The sequence below is a fragment of the Bombina bombina genome, chromosome 4, assembly GCF_027579735.1.
Source record: "Bombina bombina isolate aBomBom1 chromosome 4, aBomBom1.pri, whole genome shotgun sequence".
Classification (NCBI taxonomy): Eukaryota; Metazoa; Chordata; class Amphibia; order Anura; family Bombinatoridae; genus Bombina; species Bombina bombina.
In genome coordinates, this window is record NC_069502.1 from 877,745,126 (window position 1) to 877,770,147 (window position 25,022).

General features: G+C 40.5%; 1 protein-coding gene across 2 annotated transcripts in view; it reads left to right on the forward strand.

Annotated features, from left to right (window-relative positions):
- Nucleotides 1-23,613, forward strand: part of LOC128657405 (oocyte zinc finger protein XlCOF22-like) — a 125,960-nt gene extending 102,347 nt beyond the window's left edge. Inside the window, exon 8 of one of the 2 annotated variants that reach the window (XM_053711741.1) lies at nucleotides 22,410-23,613. In XM_053711741.1, the coding sequence (XP_053567716.1) occupies nucleotides 22,410-23,206 (797 nt within the window). In that variant the 3' untranslated portion in view covers nucleotides 23,207-23,613. Of the gene's footprint in view, nucleotides 1-4,558; nucleotides 4,807-22,409 lie in introns of those variants that run through there. The other variant, XM_053711742.1, reaches the window with a different exon arrangement.
- The last annotated feature ends 1,409 nt before the right edge of the window (nucleotides 23,614-25,022 follow it).

A 25,022-nucleotide genomic window follows, 5' to 3' on the forward strand; every position in this document is an offset into this window, starting at 1 on the left:
GCGTAAGATTCAATATTTATAGCTTACTTTATTGGCACCTAGATGTTAATACATTCCCTAGCTTAATATATTTACACATGTTACCAAGTTTGCCACCATATTTAAAGGTGCCTGTTTGGGATAACCAATTTTTTAAATCTTTGCCATTTGGCCGTTTGAACTAGGCTCTGTGATAACTTGCGAGCCTAGGGTACAGGGTCTATATGCAACAAATTTGCATTATTTTACATAAGGCTTTACATGTCCATCCCCAGCCGAAATGTGTAAAATGTTTTTTTTTGTTTGCAAAAACAATTCCTTCAATTCCTACTATCTAACAACTACTTTTATGTTTGATAATGATTATCTTTAGATAAGAGGCCTCTGCCATGGGGGCAAAATTTGCCCTGGCCTTTGCAATATCTTTGCAGATGGAGGGTGTTGAATCATATTATAAACACAAAAAAACTTTTTCTCTACCAGAATGTACATTTTTCCAGATACATTGATGACCTGTTATTTGTAATAAAACATCCTCTAAATGATGACACTTTTAGGTCATTTATGGATTATCTCAATGACAATACATTGGGCTTAAAATTTACAGGAATACATGACCATCATAAGGTAAACTTCTTAGATCTAACATTAATTGGTACAAGCCAAGGCATAACAACCTCAACTTATAGGAAACCAACAGCTGGCAATACCATTCTACATGCCTCCTCGCAAAATCTTAGACATTTAATAAAGTCAATTCCTAAAGGTCAGTCCATATGTATACATAGAATACACAGTCTAATATAATATAACTGAACAACAATCTTTGGAGTTAAAAGAGAGGCTTGTATGTAGGGGGTATAATGAAAATGATCTTGAACGCTGTAGACAGAAGTCAGAAATTATTCTATTAACAGAAGGACTAGTATAAAAAGAAAAATGTGTATCAACCACTGAAAAAACATTTACCACATTTTGGCTGGGGATGAACATCTAAAGCCTTATGTAAAATAATGCAAATTTTGTTGCAAAAAGACCATGTGCCCTAGCACGCAGTTATCACTGAGCCTAGTACATCGGCCAAATGCAAAGATACAAAATATTGGTTATCCAAAAACAGGCCACATTCAAATGTGGTGGCAAACTTTGTAATATGTGTAAATATATTAATGGGTCATTAAACCCAAAACTGTTCTTTCATGATTCAGGTAGATAAATAAAATAATTACAACATTCCAATTTACTTCTATTATCTATTTGCTTCATTCTTTAGATATCCTTTTGCTGAAGAAATAACAATGCACATTGGTGAGCCAAATCACACGAGGCATCTATGTGCAGCCACCAATCAGCAACTACTAAGCCTATCTAGATATGCTTTTCAGCAAAGGATATCAATAGAATGAAGCAACATAGATAATAGAAGTAAATTACAAAAAAAAATTGGGTTTAATGTCCCTTTAAGCTAGGGATGTATTAACATCTATTGCCAATAAAGTAAGCTATAATATTGAATCTTACGCAAAATTGTGGTACTAGATCTGTAATATATTTACTTACAAGCTATGTGAGGCCAGTACATAGGTCAAACCTCTAGAGAAGTAAGGACAAGGACTTGGTACGCATGTCATGGATGTTAGAAACTATAATAAAGATTTTGCAGTCGCAAATTATTTTAATAGGTTTCATTTTACTGACAAGGCTGACATGCACATATAAGTCATTGATGTGGCAAAAGTGCCACTTAGAGGGGGGGAATAAGAAGATTCTATCCGAAAAGGAATTGTATTGGATCCTGAAAATGGTATGAATAGACGGATAGGATGTTCATTTTTATATTGATGACTAGGTGGGTATGAATATATTAACACTCATATTGGTAGACATCTTATATGTTCATACATTTAGTTGTATTAAAGGGCCAGTAAACCCACAAAATAATGTTATATAATTCTGCCACATCTTTCTACCTTCAAAGATTTCAGTGAAAAATTGCTACGAAAGTTACTTTTACAGTACGCCGCTCCTGGCTCTACTGAGCGGGTCTGTTTGTTTTCCTTAAGCCCATCAGGCACGCTGTCTATTCACAGCCGGCCAGATCACGCCGTTAAACTCAATGTAACTTGCTCCCGCCTCTAATCTGGTAGCAGGAGCGAGTTACATTGAGTTTAATGAAGCGATCGGGGGCCGGCTGTGAATAGACAGCGTGCCTGATGGCTTAGGGAAAACAACAGACCCGCTCAGTAGAGCCAGGAGCGGCGTACTGTAAAAGTAAACTTCATAGCAATTTTTCACTGAAATCTTTTAAGGTAGAAAGCTGGCGCTAAGCTGATGTTATATAATTCTGCACAATGTGGCAGAATTATATAACATTATTTTGTGGGTTTAATGGCCCTTTAAATGTAAAATGGAAAGTCTAGATGTACTAATGTAAATATATCAATAAAGGGATCCTGCCTATTGTCCTGCATTTAGTATTGGTCGAAAAAGATTTGTTATTATTATTCGCTGACAGTAACCGTTTCTGGTATCCACTGACTGATGAAATTTATAATGATACACATACTTGTTTATATTTGTTGTTATAACTGACATCCTCCATTTTATAGCTCTTTCCGTTTAAATAAATGCACACATAAAAGTAAATATAGTTATCAGCATAGGTTAAAAATTGAATAGTATAAATGATTAACAGTGTGTATCCAACAATGCCTAAGTCCAAATTATATGTTTTTAATACACAGCTCCTTTAAATGATTGTTAATGGTTAATTTGAGGCTGTATTTTAGATTGTGAGCAACATGCACTAACAGTCTGAGTAAGCGGCACTAGGGGGCACGAAACGTGTACGTTCATTTTGGTTGCCTGGCCATGCTGTCTCTTCACTTTTGGTATATTTATTTGTTCAAATAAATATTTTCTTTTTTATGGATACTTGATAGTGTGTATCTTTTTGTGTTCTTCTGAACCCAAGGTATTGATCTAGGCCCATTTTGGAATATTTCATGGCACCATTTCACCACCAAATGCAATCAAATTAAAAAAAAATGTTACTTTTTTCATAAACTTTGGGTTCTCACTGAAATTATTTACATATCCCTTGTGCAATCATGGCACAAATGGTTGTAAATTCTTTTCTGGGATCTCATTTGTTCAGAAACAGCAGACATATATGGCTTTGCCCATTGCTTTTTGGTAATTAGAAGGCCACTAATTGCAGTTCTGCACCACACTTCTATTATTCTCGGCAGTGAAGGGGTTAATCCGGTATCTTGAAAGGTTAATTTTAGCTTTAATGTAGAGATTACCTTCCTACTACATGATCCCTACCAGACCCCTCCCAAACAGCTCTCTTCCTTCCCTCACCCCCCACTGGTCACCCCCATTATAGGTACTGGCAGACAGTCTGCCAGTATGAAGATTTAAGGCTTTTTTTATTATTAATAAATATTTTTATATTTGCTGCAGTGTGTGATTCCCCCTTACCCTCCAACCTCCCTGATCCCTCCCAAACAGCTCTCTAATCCTCCCCCTTCTAACTATTGTCCGCAGCTGCAATACCTATAAAAAAAAAAAAAAAAATATTATTTTTTAAAGTTCTGTAGTATAGGGGTCCCTCCACCTCCCCCCCGCCCGCGATCATTAGTTAGGGCCCCCCCACATCCCCACCCCACCTTTTTTTCTGTAGCTTAGCACCCCCTTCCCCTCAGTCTAACTTTATTTTATTTTTTCCTGTATTGTAGGGCCCTCAAACTCCCTTCTCCCTTCCGCCGCTTGACTGCCCACCGCCTCCCGGATTTCCTTCCACACCTCCCGCCGGAACCAGCAGATGATCGTTACAGACGGTGACACACAGTGTCACTGTTTGTAACGATCTGGCATCTGCCCTCATATGGAACTTGAGCACTGATCCAGTTCCATACGCGGGCAGATGCTGTGAGCTCAGGAACTCCAGCTCTGAGCTGTAACTTAACAGCCAAGACTGTTTGAGCTTCCTGAAGCTCCAACGTATATATAAGTTGTGCGGTACATTAGCCATAGTACCGCATGATGTACAGTACTGTGCAAAAGTCTTAGGCCACCATTAGATTCGTTGTTTTAGCAAAGTTTTAATGACCATCCATATTTATTTTTCGGTCTCTTTATTAAGATATAAACAGAAAATATAAAAAAAACACAATGTTCAGAACAAAATGGCTTCTTCAGGCAAAAGTCCGTATTTAGTGTGACCTCCCTTAGCATGAAGTACATCTTGAACTCTTTTGGGGAGACTGTCCTGAAGTATTATACCAGGCTTCTTACAGCACTTCCCAGAGTTCTTCTTTAGATTTAGGTTGTCTTTCATTTATTTATCAGTCCAGGTTATCCTATAATGCCTCTATAATATTCAGTTCTGGACTCTGTGAAGGCCAGTCCATGACTGTCAGTGTTTTATCAGCTGTTTTTCTCTCCAAATATGATTTCACTGCATTAGCAGTGTGCTTGCGATTATTATCATGCTGAAAAATAAAACCATTTCCAATCAGGCACTTTCTAGAAGGGATGGCATGATGAATTAAAACCTGTCTGTACTTTTCAGCATTCATGATCCCATCAATTCGGAAATATCACCAACACCACTGGCAGAAATGCAGCCCCAAACCAGGACAGACTCTCCACCATGTTTCACTGAAGGTGATAAGCATTTTTTCTTCCATCTCTTTCCAACGAACATATTTTCGAAGATTAGACCCAAAATTTTCAAAATTTGATTTGTCACTCCATAATGCACTTTTCCACTGAACTTCATTCCAATCTTTGTGAGCTTTGCTTTTTTCCCCTTTGAGAGTGGCCTTGCTGATGCAAAAGTATGATTTTATGTCTGTCAAATTCTGTGATCTTTGGCATTTTGAATAGAATGATGTGATTGAAAGTTATGAGCAAGCTTCCAATAAATTAAACTCATACAACGTGTATGTAATGCTCAAGCATGTCTTGCACAAACCTGGTGTAATAGTCCTTTTTCACAGCATTCATTTTGACATAAAATAGTAGGAAAAATACAGGTGTTAGCAATGACATTAATTAGGGGTTCATTCCATTTAGGTTTATGAGAGCCAGGTTCCTAATATTGCTCAAGTGTAAGGGGAGGTCACACTAAATACTTACCACTTTAGCCTATAGAAGCTATATTTTCTGATTATTATTTTTAATACTGCATATAAATATCCTGTATTTCTCCAACATAGGTGTGTCCGGTCCACGGCGTCATCCTTACTTGTGGGATATTCTCTTCCCCAACAGGAAATGGCAAAGAGCCCAGCAAAGCTGGTCACATGATCCCTCCTAGGCTCCGCCTACCCCAGTCATTCTCTTTGCCGTTGTACAGGCAACATCTCCACGGAGATGGCTTAGAGTTTTTTAGTGTTTAACTGTAGTTTTTATTATTCAATCAAGAGTTTGTTATTTTAAAATAGTGCTGGTATGTACTATTTACTCAGAAACAGAAAAGAGATGAAGATTTCTGTTCGTATGAGGAAAATGATTTTAGCACCGTAACTAAAATCCATGGCTGTTCCACACAGGACTGTTGAGAGCAATTAACTTCAGTTGGGGGAACAGTGTGCAGTCTCTTGCTGCTTGAGGTATGACACATTCTAACAAGACGATGTAATGCTGGAAGCTGTCATTTTTCCCTATGGGATCCGGTAAGCCATGTTTATTACGATGGTAAATAAGGGCTTCACAAGGGCTTATTAAGATTGTAGACTTTTCTGGGCTAAATCGATTCAGTTTTAAAACATATTTAGCTTTGAGGAATCATTTTATCTGGGTTTATTGATATTATAATATCGGCAGGCACTGTATTAGACACCTTATTTCTCTGGGGCTTTCCCAAAGCATAAGCAGAGTCTCATTTTCGCGCCGGTGTGGCGCACTTGTTTTTGAGAGGCATGGCATGCAGTCGCATGTGAGAGGAGCTCTGATACTTAGAAAAGACTTTCTGAAGGCGTTCATTTGGTATCGTATTCCCCTTTGGGCTTGGTTGGGTCTCAGCAAAGCAGATACCAGGGACTGTAAAGGGGGTTAAAGTGTTTAAAACGGCTCCGGGTTCCGTTATTTTAAGGGTTAAAGCTTCCAAATTTGGTGTGCAATACTTTTAAGGCTTTAAGACACTGTGGTGAAAATTTGGTGAATTTTGTACAATTCCTTCATGTTTTTTCGCAATTGCAGTAATAAAGTGTGTTCAGTTTAAAATTTAAAGTGACAGTAACGGTTTTATTTTAAAACGTTTTTTGTACTTTATTATCAGTTTATGCCTGTTTAACATGTCTGAACTACCAGATAGACTGTGTTCTGAATGTGGGGAAGCCAGAATTCCTGTTCATTTAAATAAATGTGATTTATGTGATAATGACAATGATGCCCAAGATGATTCCTCAAGTGAGGGGAGTAAGCATGGTACTGCATCATTCCCTCCTTCGTCTACACGAGTCTTGCCCACTCAGGAGGCCCCTAGTACATCTAGCGCGCCAATACTGCTTACTATGCAACAATTAACGGCTGTAATGGATAATTCTGTCAAAAACATTTTAGCCAAAATGAACCCTTGTCAGCGTAAGCGTGGCCTGCTCTGTTTTTAGTTACTGAAGAGCATGACGACGCTGATATTAATATCTCTGAAGGGCCCCTAACCCAATCTGAAGGGGCCAGGGAGGTTTTGTCTGAGGGAGAAATTACTGATTCAGGGAACATTTCTCAACAGGCTGAACCTGATGTAATTGCATTTAAATTTAAGTTGGAACATCTCCGCATTCTGCTTAAGGAGGTATTATCCACTCTGGATGATTGTGAAAAGTTGGTCATCCCAGAGAAACTATGTAAAATGGACAAGTTCCTAGAGGTGCCGGAGCTCCCAGAAGCTTTTCCTATACCCAAGCGGGTGGCGGACATTGTTAATAAAGAATGGGAAAGGCCCCGGTATTCCTTTCGTCCCTCCCCCCCATATTTAAAAATTGTTTCCTATGGTCGACCCCAGAAAGGACTTATGGCAGACAGTCCCCAAGGTCGAGGGAGCGGTTTCTACTTTAAACAAACGCACCACTATACCCATAGAGGATAGTTGTGCTTTCAAAGATCCTATGGATAAAAAATTAGAAGGTTTGCTTAAAAAGATGTTTGTTCAGCAGGGTTACCTTCTACAACCAATTTCATGCATTGTCCCTGTCACTACAGCCGCATGTTTCTGGTTTGATGAACTGATAAAGGCGCTCGATAGTGATTCTCCTCCTTATGAGGAGATTATGGACAGAATCAATGCTCTCAAATTGGCTAATTCTTTCACCCTAGACGCCACTTTGCAATTGGCTAGGTTAGCGGCTAAGAATTCTGGGTTTGCTATTGTGGCGCGCAGAGCGCTTTGGTTGAAATCTTGGTCGGCTGACGCGGTCTTCCAAGAACAAGCTACTAAACATTCCTTTCAAGGGGGAAAACGCTGTTTGGCCCTGACTTGAAAGAGATTATCTCGGATATCACTGGGGGTAAGGGCCACGCCCCTTCCTCAGGATCGGCCTTTCAAGGCGAAAAATAGACCCCAATTTTCGTCCCTTTCGTAAAAACGGACCAGCCCAAAGTGCTACGTCCTCTAAGCAAGAGGGTAATACTTCTCAAGCCAAGCCAGCTTGGAGACCAATGCAAGGCTGGAACAAGGGAAAGCAGGCCAAGAAGCCTGCCACTGCTACCAAGACAGCATGAAATATTGGCCCCCGATCGGGACCGGATCTGGTGGGGGGCAGACTCTCTCTCTTCGCTCAGGCTTGGGCAAGAGATGTTCTGGATCCTTGGGCGCTAGAAATAGTCTCCCAGGGTTATCTTCTGGAATTCAAGGGACTTCCCCCAAGGGGGAGGTTCCACAGGTCTCAGTTGTCTTCAGACCACATAAAAAGACAGGCGTTCTTACATTGTGTAGAAGACCTGTTAAAAATGGGAGTGATTCATCCTGTTCCACTAAGAGAACAAGGGATGGGGTTCTACTCCAATCTGTTCATAGTTCCCAAAAAAGAGGGAACGTTCAGACCAATCTTAGATCTCAAGATCTTAAACAAGTTTCTCAAGGTTCCATCTTTCAAGATGGAAACCATTCGAACTATTCTTCCTTCCATCCAGGAGGGTCAATTCATGACCACGGTGGATTTAAAGGATGCGTATCTACATATTCCTATCCACAAGGAACATCATCGGTTCCTAAGGTTTGCATTCCTGGACAAACATTACCAGTTCGTGGCGCTTCCTTTCGGATTAGCCACTGCTCCAAGGATTTTCACAAAGGTACTAGGCTCCCTTCTAGCGGTGCTAAGACCAAGGGGCATTGCAGTAGTACCTTACCTGGACGACATTCTGATTCAAGCGTCGTCCCTTCCTCAAGCAAAGGCTCACACGGACATTGTCCTGGCCTTTCTCAGATCTCACGGCTGGAAAGTGAACGTGGGAAAAGAGTTCTCTATCCCCCGTCAACAAGGGTTCCCTTCTTGGGAACAATTATAGACCTCTTTAGAAATGAGGATCTTTCTAACAGAGGCCAGAAAAACAAAACTTCTAGACTCTTGTCGGATACTTCATTCCGTTCCTCTTCCTTCCATAGCTCAGTGCATGGAAGTGATCGGGTTGATGGTAGCGGCGATGGACATAGTTCCTTTTGCGCGCATTCATCTAAGACCATTACAACTGTGCATGCTCAGTCAGTGGAATGGGGACTATACAGACTTGTCTCCGAAGATACAAGTAAATCAGAGGACCAGAGACTCACTCCGTTGGTGGCTGTCCCTGGACAATCTGTCTCAAGGGATGACGTTCCGCAGACCAGAGTGGGTCATTGTCACGACCGACGCCAGTCTGATGGGCTGGGGCGCGGTCTGGGGATCCCTGAAAGCTCAGGGTCTTTGGTCTCGGGAAGAATCTCTTCTACCGATAAATATTCTGGAACTGAGAGCGATATTCAATGCTCTCAAGGCCTGGCCTCGGCTAGCGAGGACCAAGTTCATACGGTTTCAATCAGACAACATGACAACTGTTGCGTACATCAACCATCAGGGGGGGAACAAGGAGTTCCCTAGCGATGGAAGAAGTGACCAAAATCATTCTATGGGCGGAGTCTCACTCCTGCCACCTGTCTGCTATCCACATCCCAGGAGTGGAAAATTGGGAAGCGGATTTTCTGAGTCGTCAGACATTGCATCCGGGGGAGTGGGAACTCCATCCGGAAATCTTTGCCCAAGTCACTCACCTGTGGGGCATTCCAGACATGGATCTGATGGCCTCTCGTCAGAACTTCAAAGTTCCTTGCTACGGGGCCAGATCCAGGGATCCCAAGGCGGCTCTAGTGGATGCACTAGTAGCACCTTGGACCTTCAAACTAGCTTATGTGTTCCCCGCCATTTCCTCTCATCCCCAGGCTGGTAGCCAGGATCAATCAGGAGAGGGCGTCGGTGATCTTGATAGCTCCTGCGTGGCCACGCAGGACTTGGTATGCAGATCTGGTGAATATGTCATCGGCTCCACCTTGGAAGCTACCTTTGAGACGAGACCTTCTTGTTCAGGGTCCGTTCGAACATCCGAATCTGGTTTCACTCCAGCTGACTGCTTGGAGATTGAACGCTTGATTTTATCGAAGCGAGGATTCTCAGATTCTGTTATCGATACTCTTGTTCAGGCCAGAAAGCCTGTAACTAGAAAGATTTACCACAAAATTTGGAAAAAAATATATCTGTTGGTGTGAATCTAAAGGATTCCCTTGGGACAAGGTTAAGATTCCTAGGATTCTATCCTTCCTTCAAGAAGGATTGGAAAAAGGATTATCTGCTAGTTCCCTGAAGGGGACAGATTTCTGCCTTGTCGGTATTACTTCACAAAAAGCTGGCAGCTGTGCCAGATGTTCAAGCCTTTGTTCAGGCTCTGGTTAGAATCAAGCCTGTTTACAAACCTTTGACTCCTCCTTGGAGTCTCAATTTAGTTCTTTCAGTTCTTCAGGGGGTTCCGTTTGAACCCTTACATTCCGTTGATATTAAGTTATTATCTTGGAAAGTTCTGTTTTTAGTTGCGATTTCTTCTGCTAGAAGAGTCTCAGAATTATCTGCTCTGCAGTGTTCTCCTCCTTATCTGGTGTTCCATGCAGATAAGGTGGTTTTACGTACCTAAACCTGGTTTTCTTCCAAAAGTTGTTTCTAACAAAAACATTAACCAGGAGATTATCGTACCTTCTCTGTGTCCAAAACCAGTTTCAAAGAAGGAACGTTTGTTGCACAATTTGGATGTTGTTCGCGCTCTAAAATTCTATTTAGATGCTACAAAGGATTTTAGACAAACATCTTCCTTGTTTGTTGTTTATTCAGGTAAAAGGAGAGGTCAAAAAGCAACTTCTACCTCTCTCTCTTTTTGGATTAAAAGCATCATCAGATTGGCTTACGAGACTGCCGGACGGCAGCCTCCCGAAAGAATCACAGCTCATTCCACTAGGGCTGTGGCTTCCACATGGGCCTTCAAGAACGAGGCTTCTGTTGATCAGATATGTGGGCAGCGACTTGGTCTTCACTGCACACTTTTACCAAATTTTACAAGTTTGATACTTTTGCTTCTTCTGAGGCTATTTTTGGGAGAAAGGTTTTGCAAGCCGTGGTGCCTTCCATTTAGGTGACCTGATTTGCTCCCTCCCTTCATCCGTGTCCTAAAGCTTTGGTATTGGTTCCCACAAGTAAGGATGACGCCGTGGACCGGACACACCTATGTTGGAGGAAAACAGAATTTATGTTTACCTGATAAATTTCTTTCTCCAACGGTGTGTCCGGTCCACGGCCCGCCCTGGTTTTTTAATCAGGTCTGATAATTTATTTTCTTTAACTACAGTCACCACGGTACCATATGGTTTCTCCTATGCAAATATTCCTCCTTAACGTCGGTCGAATGACTGGGGTAGGCGGAGCCTAGGAGGGATCATGTGACCAGCTTTGCTGGGCTCTTTGCCATTTCCTGTTGGGGAAGAGAATATCCCACAAGTAAGGATGACGCCGTGGACCGGACACACCGTTGGAGAAAGAAATTTATCAGGTAAACATAAATTCTGTTTTTCTGGTTGCATTCTAATAAAGAGACTGAGAAATAATTATATATGGTCATTATACCATTGCTAAAACAACAACTCTAATGGTGGCCTAAGACTTTTGCACAGTACTGTGTGTGTGTGTGTGTGTGTGTGTGTATATATATATATATATATATATATATATATATATATATATATATACACATTCGTCCATTTGGGTGAAAGGGTTAAAGATAAGTTTAGCAGTGATATACAGTCTGTATTAGTGTAATGTTTATAAGGAAGCAGCATATTTTGTTTTTTTGCTGCTGTAAGCATCACCTTCCAGTGTTGATATACACTGTATGCAGCTCCTAATATATATTGTGCCGCTGCTGATATACACTGTGTGTCACTGCTGCTGATATACACTGTGCGCTGCTGCTGAAATACACTATGCCCTGCTGCTGATATACACTATGTCACTGCTGAAATACACCTTGGCACTGCTGATATACACTGTGTGCCGCTGCATATATATATATATATATACACTGTATGCAGCTCCTAATATACATTGAGCAGCTGCTTTACACTGTGTGCTGCTGATATACACTTTGCTTCGCTGCTGATATACACTGTGTGTCACTGTTGCTGATATACACTGTGTGTCACTGCTGAAATACACTATGTCACTGCTGATGTATACACCGTGCCGCTGCTGATATACACTGTGTGCTGCTGCTTATATACACTGTGGGGCCTAGTTATCAAGCCGTCAACCTCAAATACGCTGGAATTCCGCAGCGTATTTGTGGCGAGGCTGATTCGCCTTAGTTATCAAAGGCTCGAGACCGGCAAAAGTAGAATTTTGTGACGTAAACTTCGATCCGCCGGACTCAGTCCGACACAGATCGATTCTTACGTCACTCCAGATGTTCCGCACACAATCTCACTACTTTTGCTAGTTATCAAAAAACTAGCAGGTACGCTCGGCACTTTTACGGCCCAGCGTACCTGGTTTTCAAAGCGCCAGCCTGGAGGCGGCGGATCCCATAGGAATCAATGGGAGTCTGACCGTAGCGAAAGTACAAGTTCGCTGCTGCCCGACATCCCATTGATTTCTATGGGAGCTGTCTGCACCTAACACCCTAACATGTACCCCGAGTCTAAACACCGCTAATCTGTCCCCCCCTACACCGCCGCAACTAAATAAAGTTATTACCCCCTAAACCGCCGCTCCCGGAGCCCACCGCAAGCTACTCTATACATATTAACCCCTAAACCGCCGCCTCCCGGAGCCCACCGCAACTATAATAAATGTATTAACCCCTAAACCGCCGCTCCCGGAGCCCACCGCAACTATAATAAATGTATTAACCCCTAAACCGCCGCTCCCGGAGCCCACCGCAACTATAATAAATGTATTAACCCCTAAACCGCCGCCTCCCGGAGCCCACCGCAACTATAATAAATGTATTAACCCCTAAACCGCCGCTCCCGGAGCCCACCGCCACCTACATTATACCTATTAACCCCTATCCTGCCCCCCTATACCGCCGCCCTCTATAATAACGTTATTAAACCCCCTAAACCTAAGTCTAACACTAACCCTAATGCCCCCTTTACTTAAATATTAATTAAATAAATCTAAATAATATTTCTATTATTAACTAAATTAATCCTATTTAAAACTAAATGCTTACCTGTAAAATAAACCCTAATATAGCTACAATATAAATAATAATTATATTGTAGCTATCTTAGGATTTATTTTTATTTTACAGGTAACTTTCAATTTATTTTAACTAGGTCCAATAGCTATTAAATAGTTATTAACTATTTAATAGCTTACCTAGCTAAAATAAAGAGAAATTTACCTGTAAAATAAAAACTAACCTAAGTTACAATTACACCTAACACTACACTATACTTTAATATATTATTCCTATTTAAAACTAAATACTTACCTATAAAATAAACCCTAAGATAGCTGCAATATAATTAATAATTACATTGTAGCTATCTTAAGATTTATATTTATTTTACAGGTAACTTTGTATTTATTTTAGCTAGTTAGAATAGTTATTAAATAGTTATTAACTATTTAATAACTACCTAGCTAAAAGAAATACAAAATTACCTGTAAAATAAATCCTAACCTAAGTTACAATTAAACCTAATACTACACTATCATTAAATTAATTAAATAAACTACCTACAAATAACTACAATTAAATACAATTACATAAACTAACTAAAGTACAAAAAATAAAAAAAGCTAAGTTACAGAAAATAAAAAAATAAGTTACAAACATTTTACAAATATTACAACAATTTTAAGCTACTTACACCTAATCTAAGCCCCCTAATAAAATAACAAACCCCCCCCAAAATAAAAAAATGCCCTACCCTATTCTAAATTAAATAAAGTTCAAAGCTCTTTTACCTTACCAGCCCTTAAAAGGGCCATTTGTGGGGGCATGCCCGCAAAAGTTCAGCTCTTTTGCCTGTAAATGAAAAATACAATCCCCCCCCAACATTAAAACCCACCACCCACATACCCCTAATCTAACCCAAACCCCCCTTACAAAAACCTAACACTAATCCCCTGAAGATCATCCTACCTTGAGTCGTCTTCACTCAGCCGAGCAGCGATGGAACCCAAGTGGACATCCGGACCGGCAGAAGTGATCATCCAAGGGGCGCTGAAGAAATCTTCCATCCGATGAAGTCATCATCCAGGCGGCGCTGAAGAAGTCTTCGATCCGGGCGATGTCATCTTCCAAGCCGGGTCTTGAATCTTCCTTCCGCCGACGCGGAACCTCCTTCACCGACGGACTACGACGAATGAAGGCTCCTTTAAGGGACGTCATCCAAGATGGCGTCCCCTCAATTCCGATTGGCTGATAGGATTCTATCAGCCAATCGGAATTAAGGTAGGAAAAATCTGATTGGCTGATGGAATCAGCCAATCAGATTGAGCTTGCATTCTATTGGCTGTTCCGATCAGCCAATAGAATGCAAGCTCAATCTGATTGGCTGATTGGATCAGCCAATCGGATTGAACTTGAATCTGATTGGCTGATTCCATCAGCCAATCAGATTTTTCCTTCCTTAATTCCGATTGGCTGATAGAATCCTATCAGCCAATCGGAATTGAGGGGACGCCATCTTGGATGACGTCCCTTAAAGGAGCCTTCATTCGTCGTAGTCCGTCGGTGAAGAAGGATGTTCCGCGGCGGCGGAAGGAAGATTCAAGACCCGGCTTGGAAGATGACATCGCCCGGATCGAAGACTTCTTCAGCGCCGCCTGGATGATGACTTCATCGGATGGAAGATTTCTTCAGCGCCCCTTGGATGATCACTTCTGCCGGTCCGGATGTCCACTTGGGTTCCATCGCTGCTCGGCTGAGTGAAGACGACTCAAGGTAGGATGATCTTCAGGGGATTAGTGTTAGGTTTTTGTAAGAGGGGTTTGGGTTAGATTAGGGGTATGTGGGTGGTGGGTTTTAATGTTGGGGGGGTTGTATTTTTCATTTACAGGCAAAAGAGCTGAACTTTTGGGGGCATGCCCCCACAAATGGCCCTTTTAAGGGCTGGTAAGGTAAAAGAGCTTTGAACTTTATTTAATTTACAATAGGGTAGGGCATTTTTTTATTTTGGGGGGGTTTGTTATTTTATTAGGGGGCTTAGATTAGGTGTAAGTAGCTTAAAATTGTTGTAATATTTGTAAAATGTTTGTAACTTATTTTTTTATTTTCTGTAACTTAGCTTTTTTTATTTTTTGTACTTTAGTTAGTTTATGTAATTGTATTTAATTGTAGTTATTTGTAGGTAGTTTATTTAATTAATTTAATGATAGTGTAGTGTTAGGTTTAATTGTAACTTAGGTTAGGATTTATTTTACAGGTAATTTTGTATTTATTTTAGCTAGGTATTTATTAAATAGTTAATAACTATTTAATAACTATTCTAACTAGCTAAAATAAATACAAAGTTACCTGTAAAATAAATATAAATCCTAAGATAGCTACAATATAATTATTATTTATATTGTAGCTATCTTAGGGTTTATTTTACAGGTAAGTATTTAGTTTTAAATAGGAATAATTTATTTAATGATAGTGTAGTGTTAGGTGTAATTGTAACTTAGGTTAGTTGTTATTTTACAGGTTAATTTCTCTTTATTTTAGATAGGTAGGTATTAAATAGTTAATAACTATTTAATAACTATTGTACCTAGTTAAAATAAATGGAAAGTTGCCTGTAAAATAAAAATAAATCCTAAGATAGCTACAATATAATTATTATTTATATTGTAGCTATATTAGGGTTTATTTTAAAGGTAAGTATTTAGTTTTAAATAGGATTAATTTAGTTCATAATATAAATATTATTTAGATTTATTTAATTAATATTTAAGTTAGGGGGGCGTTAGGGTTAGTGTTAGACATCAGTTTAGGGGTTAATACATTTATTACAGTGGCGGCGTCGTAGTGGGGGGCAGGATAGGGGTTAATAAATTTATTATAGGTGGCGACGGTGTAGGGGGGGCAGGATAGGGGTTAATAGGTTTAATATAGGTTGCGGCGGGTTCAGGGAGCGGCGGTTTAGGGGTTAAACTATTTATTTAGTTGCGGCGAGGTGCGGGATCAGCAGGATATAATTTTATTATAGAGGGCGACGGTATAGGGGGGGCAGGATAGGGGTTACTAGGTATATTGTAGGTGGCGGTGGGCTCCGGGAGCGGCGGTTTAGGGGTTAATACATTTATAAGAGTTGCGGCAGGGTCTAGGAGCGGCGGTTTAGGGGTTAGTAACTTTATTGAGTTGCGGGAGGCTCCGGGGGCGCCGGTATAGGGGGTAGAACAGTGCAGTTTAGTGTGGGTGCTTAGTGACAGGCTAGCAATAAAGCTGGGAAAAAGCCGAAGAGCAGCGAGATCGGATGAGTGATAACTCTCACAGTCCGCTGCTCATCGCCCCGCGGCTTTTTGACAGCTTTATTTGATAACTTAGGCGAACGTATTCAAGGTCCGCGGCGGCGAAGGTAGGCGAGCTTAGGCGGACGTATTGGGCCGGCAAAGCCAGAAAAGTAGACGGCTTGATAACTACCCCCCTGTGTGTCGTTGCTGATATACACTGTGTGCCACTGTTGACATACACTGTGTGCTGCTGCTGATATACACTTTTCTTATATAAAACATTTATTTTAATATGCAACAGAAATTATTCACTGTACTGCAAAATACCAGCATACAAAATAAATGTTTTAAAAAGCATTTAACAATATCATGCATTGTGTTGCAGTCCAGAATCAAAACCCTTGAAAAACCTCTTGAGAGTTGTAAATCTTATTTCCTTTGCTGCAGCCAATTAGGGACAGATATAAATGAGCACATATAAAGGAATCACTGTGCAGCATAAAGGAGTCAGCAGGAGTTGTACAACAGGGTCAGCATACAGAGCAGGTTCTGTTCAGGAGTCACTTAGCAAGGCTGGCGTGAGAATCATGGAGCAGTGGGTCAGAGCAGGAGGCACTCAGCAAGACCAGTGCAGAAGTCTTGCAGCAGGGGGTCAGCGTAGGAGTCACAGAAAAGCACAAGATTAATAGTGCACTGCCAGAGTAGGAATTACACAACAGGGTCAGCTCCCTCAGCAGTGGACCAGTGCAGAAGTCATACAACAGGGCCAGTGCAGGAGTCATGGAGCAGTGGACCAGTGCAGAAGATACACAGCAGGGTCAGTGCAGGAGTCACTGAACAGGGAGCCAGCGCATGACACATAGAGCAGTGGGCCAGTGCAGAAGTCATACAACAGGGCCAGTGCAGGAGTCATGGAACAGTGGACCAGTGCAGAAGATACACAGCAGGGTCAGTGCAGGAGTCACTGAACAGGGAGCCAGCGCATGACACATAGAGCAGTGGGCCAGTGCAGAAGTCACACAACCGGACTAGTGCAGGAGTCATGGAGCAGTGGACCAGTGCAGAAGATACAGAACCGGGTCAGTGCAGGAGTCACTGAGCAGTGAGCCAGCGCATGAGACAGAGCAGTGGGCCAGTGCAGGAGTCGCACAACAGTTCAGTGCAGAAGTTGAGGAGCAGTGGCCAGTACAGGATTCACTAAACAGGAGGCCAGTGAAAAGCTCTGGGGAGCCAGTGTAGGAGTCGCTGAGCAGTGAGCAAGCACATGAGTCACTGAGCAGGGGGAAAGCGCAGGAGTCACACATTAGGGCCAGCGCAGGCATTGAGGAGCAGGGGGCCAGAGAAGAATTCAAACAGCAGGGCCATCATCGGAGTCAAGGAGCAGGGGTTTCAGTGCAGGGGAAATTGCAAACATGTGGCATGGCCGATTGGTACCACTGTCAGACTTTACTTTAGTAGACATTTACACTCACTGCTTAGAAGAAGCACTTCTGATAAATAGCACTATAACCTGGAGAGTAACCACAACACTATGTGACATCTGCATAATGACAATAAACATCTGCTAGCTGCTTTGAAATGTAACTGGCACTTTAAGATTTAGTTTACGGGGAACTTCCGGGCGGCGGCCATGACAGGTCACTCAATTGCTAGCTCCTATAAATCTCTACACTATTCTGCCTTTAATCAACCTTTATCATCACCATAGCTCAGCCATATCCATCACAAAAGGCATAGCTTGAGATGCTCAACAACCAGCACTAATTTCTTTCAAAATTGAGGCTTGCTACAGTTGACCGGAGACTTTCTGAGGTTGAGGCCTCCTAATCAACCCCCCGGCAGAGTACTCTTGGGTCTCTGTCGTTAAAGGTACCCAGAGGGTACTAGCTCTATATATATTCAGCGGGATTCCCTTGTTATATATACAAGATGAAGCGTACAGAAGCCATTTTACTCGAGCAGATCACCACTCTCCTAAATCATCATTTTGCTCGGCTTGTGCGGGACATAGCTGCAGCATGGGGAAATGGCGGTGATCACTTTCAACAATGCAGCATGGCTACAGCTAAAGCGGTAACATCTGGCCCAGAGTTGACTGATGAGGGTAACACCTTGCCTAGACAGCAGATCGAGACACCTCTCACTTATGTATACTACAGGGAGAGAGAGCAATCACTAACTGATATGGAGAACCGTAAGAGATCGATTATGGGGAACTATACTACGCCATCCAAAACTCATACCGCCTTGCTTCCGACCCCTATGAAGACTCAATGTCGCCCTCTTCGGAGGAAAAAAGCGCTAACCAGACGAGCAAGGAAGATTAAAAGACCAATGCTTGGTGTGACAGGCATAGCAGTTGCGGTAATGCTCCGCTTTACATACAGGCGACGCGGAGACCTGGATACACAGGCGCTGTTCACATGTGGACTCATTCAGGCAAGCGGGCAAGTCTATCCAGACATCTGCTGCAACCAAGTATACTCTGCACCTCATAGCTCTGCCCGGAGAATCGGTGTGGGTTAGTCTCCCGCATACTTACAGTGCCGGAGCATTTGCAGTCACATGGACTCTTTCTAACATGTGTCTGGGGACTAAGTTTGTTGTATTAGTGTTGTATTTAACTAGTACCTCAGGATATAAATTAACAGTTCTTTTTATGTTTGTCTTCCCAGATACCTTGAAACCGCTTTCCTTTTCTTATAAAGTCAATGTCAGTTATATGTTTATAGTTGAAATAGCTCATTCTATCCCCATACGTTATTGTGTTTATGGTGTGTGGTTCCACTTAGTCAGACGTAATAACTTCACTTCAGCAATACTTTGTTTCAACAGCATTGGCCTGTGCACATAGATGCCCTATGCATGTATTACCGAAAGGGAGACTAATTGTTAACAATAATTGCCCTTGTTTGTACCTTTTTGTATGTGCGTGTGTAAGGGCTTATGAATGTGAAATATGAAATGCGGCAATCATCCTCCTACCTTATTTTGCGTTAAAGGCTCAGACTGTGTATTTTATATTTTTTTATTTATTTTTTATTATGAGATTGAAATTATTTAAATAACTTTACTAGCTATGACTGCAAATGATAGTTCCTGTTAGGTTCCTATTAGCATAACCTATAGCAGTGATTTGCAACCTTTTTTTTTGCTGTGGCACACTTTTTTACATTAAAAAATCCTGTGGCACACCACCATCTCAAAATTTTAAAAAATCACACATTGTAGCCTAATACAGGATATATATTCAGTGTGTGTATATATATATATATATATATATATATATACACACACACTGTACTGTGCTGTCATGCCATGCCTCCTACAAACTATACATGACATATTGACATTCATTCACAAACAATCATAATGATTGTCTGTGAATGAATGTCAATGTCATGGTTGTAAATGATGCCTGATGAGCCTGTCACATACCTACCAATATTTCAAAATTTGAAAGAGGGACACCCCCTCACTGTTTGTCAGTCTGCCGCGGCACACCTGAGGATCTCTCACGGCACACTGGTTGAAAAACATTGACCTATAGAAATGCATGCCTCTTCTAAGATGTTGGTGCTTTTGTTGCTCTTTTACTCTCTCACTCTTCCCCCTAGGAAACTGGCTAAGGATGGGCTGGTTCATTAGCACCTATAAATGATCTTGAAAGAATATGTAAAGTGGGGGGTCTGCCGCCTACGGCCGGGGTGGTAGACTCTCCTGTATCTTGCAGATATCAGCCCTATCTAATTTACTCTAATTCCATGCAACTTAGCTTAACCCATACTAATCCATTTTTTGCATATTTCAACAGAAGTTTCTTCCTGGGTTATTCAGTCATTCAACAGAAGTTTTTTACTTTAGTTGCTTGGTCACATTATCACTCTAGACTTTTCCATACCACAGATCCCCTTACGTCAATTGCGTATCCTATCTTTTCAATGGGATTTTTCTAACTCCGGTATTTAGAGTCGTGTCTGAAGTGAGCCTTAGAATTCTAACGACAAAACTCCAGCCGCACAAAAAAGTCAGTAGTTAAGAGCTTTCTGGGCTAACGCCGGTTTATAAAGCTCTTAACTACTGTGCTCTAAAGTACACTAACACCCATAAACTACCTATGCACCCCTAAACCGAGGTCCCCCCACATCGCCGCCACTCGATTACATTTTTTTAACCCCTAATCTGCCGACCGCCACCTACGTTATACTTATGTACCCCTAATCTGCTGCCCCTATCACCGCCGACCCCTATATTATATTTATTAAACCCTAACCTGCCTTCCACAACGTCGCCGCCAGCTACCTACAATAATTAACCCCTAATCTGCCGACCGCAAAGAGCCGCCACCTACATTATAGCTATGTACCCCTAATCTGCTGCCCCTAACACCGCCGACCCCTATATTATATTTATTAACCCCTAATCTGCCCCCCTCAACGTCGCCTCCACCTGCCTACACTTATTAACCCCTAATCTGCTGAGCGGATCTCACCGCTACTATAATAAAGTTAATAACCCCTAATCCGCCTCACTCCAGCCTCAATAACCCTATAATAAATAGTATTAACCCCTAATCTGCCCTCCCTAACATCGCCAACACCTAACTTCAATTATTAACCCCTAATCTGCCGACCGAATCTTGCCGCTATTCTAATAAATGGATTAACCCCTAAAGCTAAGTCTAACCCTAACACTAACACCCCCCTAAGTTAAATATAATTTAAATCTAACTAAATAAATTAACTCTTATTAAATAAATTATTCCTATTTAAAGATAAATACTTACCTGTAAAATAAATCCTAATATAGCTACAATATAAATTATAATTATATTATAGCTATTTTAGGATTAATATTTATTTTACAGGTAACTTTGTATTTATTTTAACCAGGTACAATAGCTATTAAATAGTTAAGAACTATTTAATAGCTAAAATAGTTAAAATAATTACAAAATTACCTGTAAAATAAATCCTAACCTAAGTTACAATTAAACCTAACACTAAACTATCAATAAATTAATTAAATAAAATACCTACAATTACCTACAATTAAACCTAACACTACACTATCAATAAATTAATTAAATACAATATCTACAAATAAATACAATGAAATAAACTAACTGTTAAAAAAAATAAAAAATATTTACAAACATCAGAAAAATATTACAACAATTTTAAACTAATTACACCTACTCTAAGCCCCCTAATAAAATAACAAAGACCCCCAAAATAAAAAAATGCCCTACCCTATTCTAAATTACTAAAGTTCAAAGCTCTTTTACCTTACCAGCCCTGAACAGGGCCCTTTGCGGGGCATGCCCCAAAGAATTCAGCTCTTTTGCCTGTAAAAAAAAAACATACAATACCCCCCCAACATTACAACCCACCACCCACATACCCCTAATCTAACCCAAACCCCCCTTAAATAAACCTAACACTAAGCCCCTGAAGATCTTCCTACCTTGTCTTCACCATGCCAGGTATCACCGATCGTTCCAGGCTCCGAAATCTTCATCTAAGCCCAAGCGGGGGCTAGACATCCATCATCCGACGGCTGAAGAAGTCCAGAAGAGGCTCCAAAGTCTTCATCCTATCCGGGAAGAAGAGTAGATCCAGGCCGGCAACCATCTTCTTCCAAGCGGCATCTTCTATCTTTATCCGATGAGGACCAGCTCCATCTTGAAGACCTCCACCGCGGACCCATCTTCTTCTTCCGACGACTTCCCGACGAATGACGGTTCCTTTAAGGGACGTCATCCAAGATGGCGTCCCTCGAATTCCGATTGGCTGATAGGATTCTATCAGCCAATCGGAATTAAGGTAGGAAAATTCTGATTGGCTGATGGAATCAGCCAATCAGAATCAAGTTCAATCCGATTGGCTGATCCGATCAGCCAATCAGATTGAGCTTGCATTCTATTGGCTGATCGGAACAGCCAATAGAATGCGAGCTCAATCTGATTGGCTGATTGAATCAGCCAATCGGATTGAACTTGATTCTGATTGGCTGATTCCATCAGCCAATCAGAATTTTCCTACCTTAATTCCGATTGGCTGATAGAATCCTATCAGCCAATCGGAATTCGAGGGACGCCATCTTGGATGACGTTCCTTAAAGGAACCGTCATTCATCGGGAAGTCGTCGGAAGAAGAAGATGGGTAAAAAATAAACTCTTATAATTCAGTTAGAGTGTGAAATTTAAAAAAAACAAAACTTTAAATATTCTTCTATTAATTTGCATAACTTAATTTGTATATGCAATAATTTATATATGAGTTATTCATAATAAGGCAGCACTCATTGATTCACATACATATGAGTGAGTAAATATTGAGATTTGACCTGTGTTGAACTTAAGTAATTCTTGCATTGTGATAAATCTAGAGATATAAGTGCAAAATAATTTTAATGTAAATAACTTTACTCTCACTGTGTTTATTTCAACAGATCAACCCATAAGCTCATATATTCCAAGTCAAAACTGTAGCGCAGATGCATCTTTCAGTCTCGTTAAAGATCAAAGAAACAACTTGGAAAATAAATCATTTTCATGTTCTCTATGTGGGAAATGTTTTACCCAGAAATCATATCTTGTTACTCATCATAAACTTCATACAGGAGAGAAACTATTTTCCTGTTCTAAATGTGGAAAATGTTTTACCAGGAACTCACATCTTACTAGACATCAAAATGTTCACAAACAAGAGAAACCATATTCATGTTCTGAATGTGGGAAATGTTTTACTCAGAAATCAAGTCTTTTTAATCATCAGAAAATACATATAGCTGGCATGGTTGAGGAACTATTTTCTTGTTCTGAATGTGGAAAATGTTTTGCTTCAAAACCAAGTCTTGCGTATCATAAAAAAACTCATACAGGAGAGAAACCATTTACCTGCTCTGTATGTGGGAAATGTTTTTACTGGAAATCAAATCTTATTACTCATCAGCAAATACATGTAAATGGAAAGGCTTTTCCATGTTTGGAATGTGGAAAATGTTTTAATGGGATTTCCTATCTTAAAGCACATCAGAAAATTCATATAGGAGAAAAGGCATTTTCATGTTCTGAGTGTGGAAAACGTTTTAACCGGAAAAGGAACCTTAAAGAACATCAGAGAGTTCATACAGGAGGGGAAATGTTTCCATGTTCTAAATGTGAGAAATGTTTTAAACATAAGTCGAGTCTTATTTCTCATTACAAAGTTCATACAGTAGAGAGAGCATTTTCCCCTGGCATTTAGAGCTATGTACACATTTGAAGACACACAGGAAAAGAACTCTAATAATTGTTTAGATCAGGGATCTGCTTTCCTTCCTCTTTGTAGTAAATTTACAAACCCTGCTTGTACTCATTGCTCATAGTGGATACATAATACTACATATACAAAACTATAAAAAAAAAATCCAAAAACAATATTTACACAAGGGGTGCTATATACATAGACAAAATGGCAGAAATAATAAGTATAGAGCCCTTAAAGGGACAGTGTAATGTAAAATTGCTTTTCCCTTAATGTGTTTCTATTGACTTGTTATATCAGCTGCAGAGTATAAAATGTATGAGAAATTGCATTTTCAGATTTATCTGTGTAAATGCAATAGCTGTTGTGTTTTGAAACCACAACCCATTAAAACTGGAAAAAGCAGACCTCATTGTTTTTTTTCTTTATGTACACACACATGCTTTCTTATCTTATATTTGTCTGTAAACCCAAGCCCATTACTTGGAGAGATATGAAATAAAGTGTTAATATTCCATTGTTCTGTCTTACACCCCACTGGTAGTGTAATGTTTTCTGTCGGTGGTGTTTACATAGCTTGTTAATATCCTATACTTAAAGGGATATTAAACCCAAAAATTTATTTTGTGATTCAGACAGAGAATACAATTTCTTTTCAATGGCATGGAGAGTCCATGAATTCATTCATTTACTGTTGGAAATTCAACACCTGGCCACCAGGAGGAGGCAAAAACACTCCAGCCAAAGCTAAAAGTATAAATTTCCGGGTGGTTTTTAATTTTCACCTGAACGCTACTACCTTGTGTGTGTGTTAGGAGCAATGTAACTTTGTGGTTTAGAGCTGCGGCACCTCCGTCTGCACAGGAGGAGAGGAGGCTACCACAGGCTGGGTAATGTGTTCCCCTACCTATTAGGTGAGATTGCAATTTCAGAGAGCGTCTCGCTATATGTGATGCCATTTTCTATGCTCAGTGGCGGTGCATGCTTTAAAAGGGCCTTTCCCTTTGTGGCTCACTTTTCTAGAGCGGCTCCATGGCCGAGGTGTAATTTAGTGATCTGGCTATTTTTTAGGTAGTTGGGTATGTGTTTTCCTTCCCACATGTGTATACGCTCTGTAATGGGCTACATTTATTCTGTTTTGAGGTACTTAGTTCTGTACCATTATCAGTTCCCTTCAGGGTTGAGACCTGTTTAGTGGGGATTCCCTGGTGTTTACTGCCATCTAGTGGTGGTTATTCGTAATACACCTTGTGTATTATCCATTATTACCAACACTGCATCAGATTTGATGTTGTTAATCTGTTATTTAATTAAGTGTAATTTTATATGATGATTTGTTAAATTATGAGAACCTTGGATAGGCTTATTTCTCTGAGGGACATATATTAAGATCCTTTTCATTCCTCCTGCTGCAGGAAATATTAATATATTTGCATATCCATCTATTATGAGGTAGAACGTTAGTATATGTGATAATTCAGAGGAATAAGTTGATTTGACCCCTTCCTTCTACTGTAGATCCCTCACTTTGCTACAGTGGAGGATATATATACTTGGGGTTTTTATAAGCATTATGTCTGCTTATCCTTACCTTTTTCTACCATAAATATTAAATGTATGTTTATTTCCAATGGCATGGAGAGTCCATGAATCCATTCTAATTAGTAGTGGGAATTCAACTCCTGGTCACCACGAGGACATAGATGCTGTGCGCATCACTTCCTTGGCCCTTGGATCTAGGAATTTCCTAAAAAACACTGCTGAAGCGGATTAAAGGAAAGATTATGAGAGCGTAAAAAGAAAACTAATATCCCTT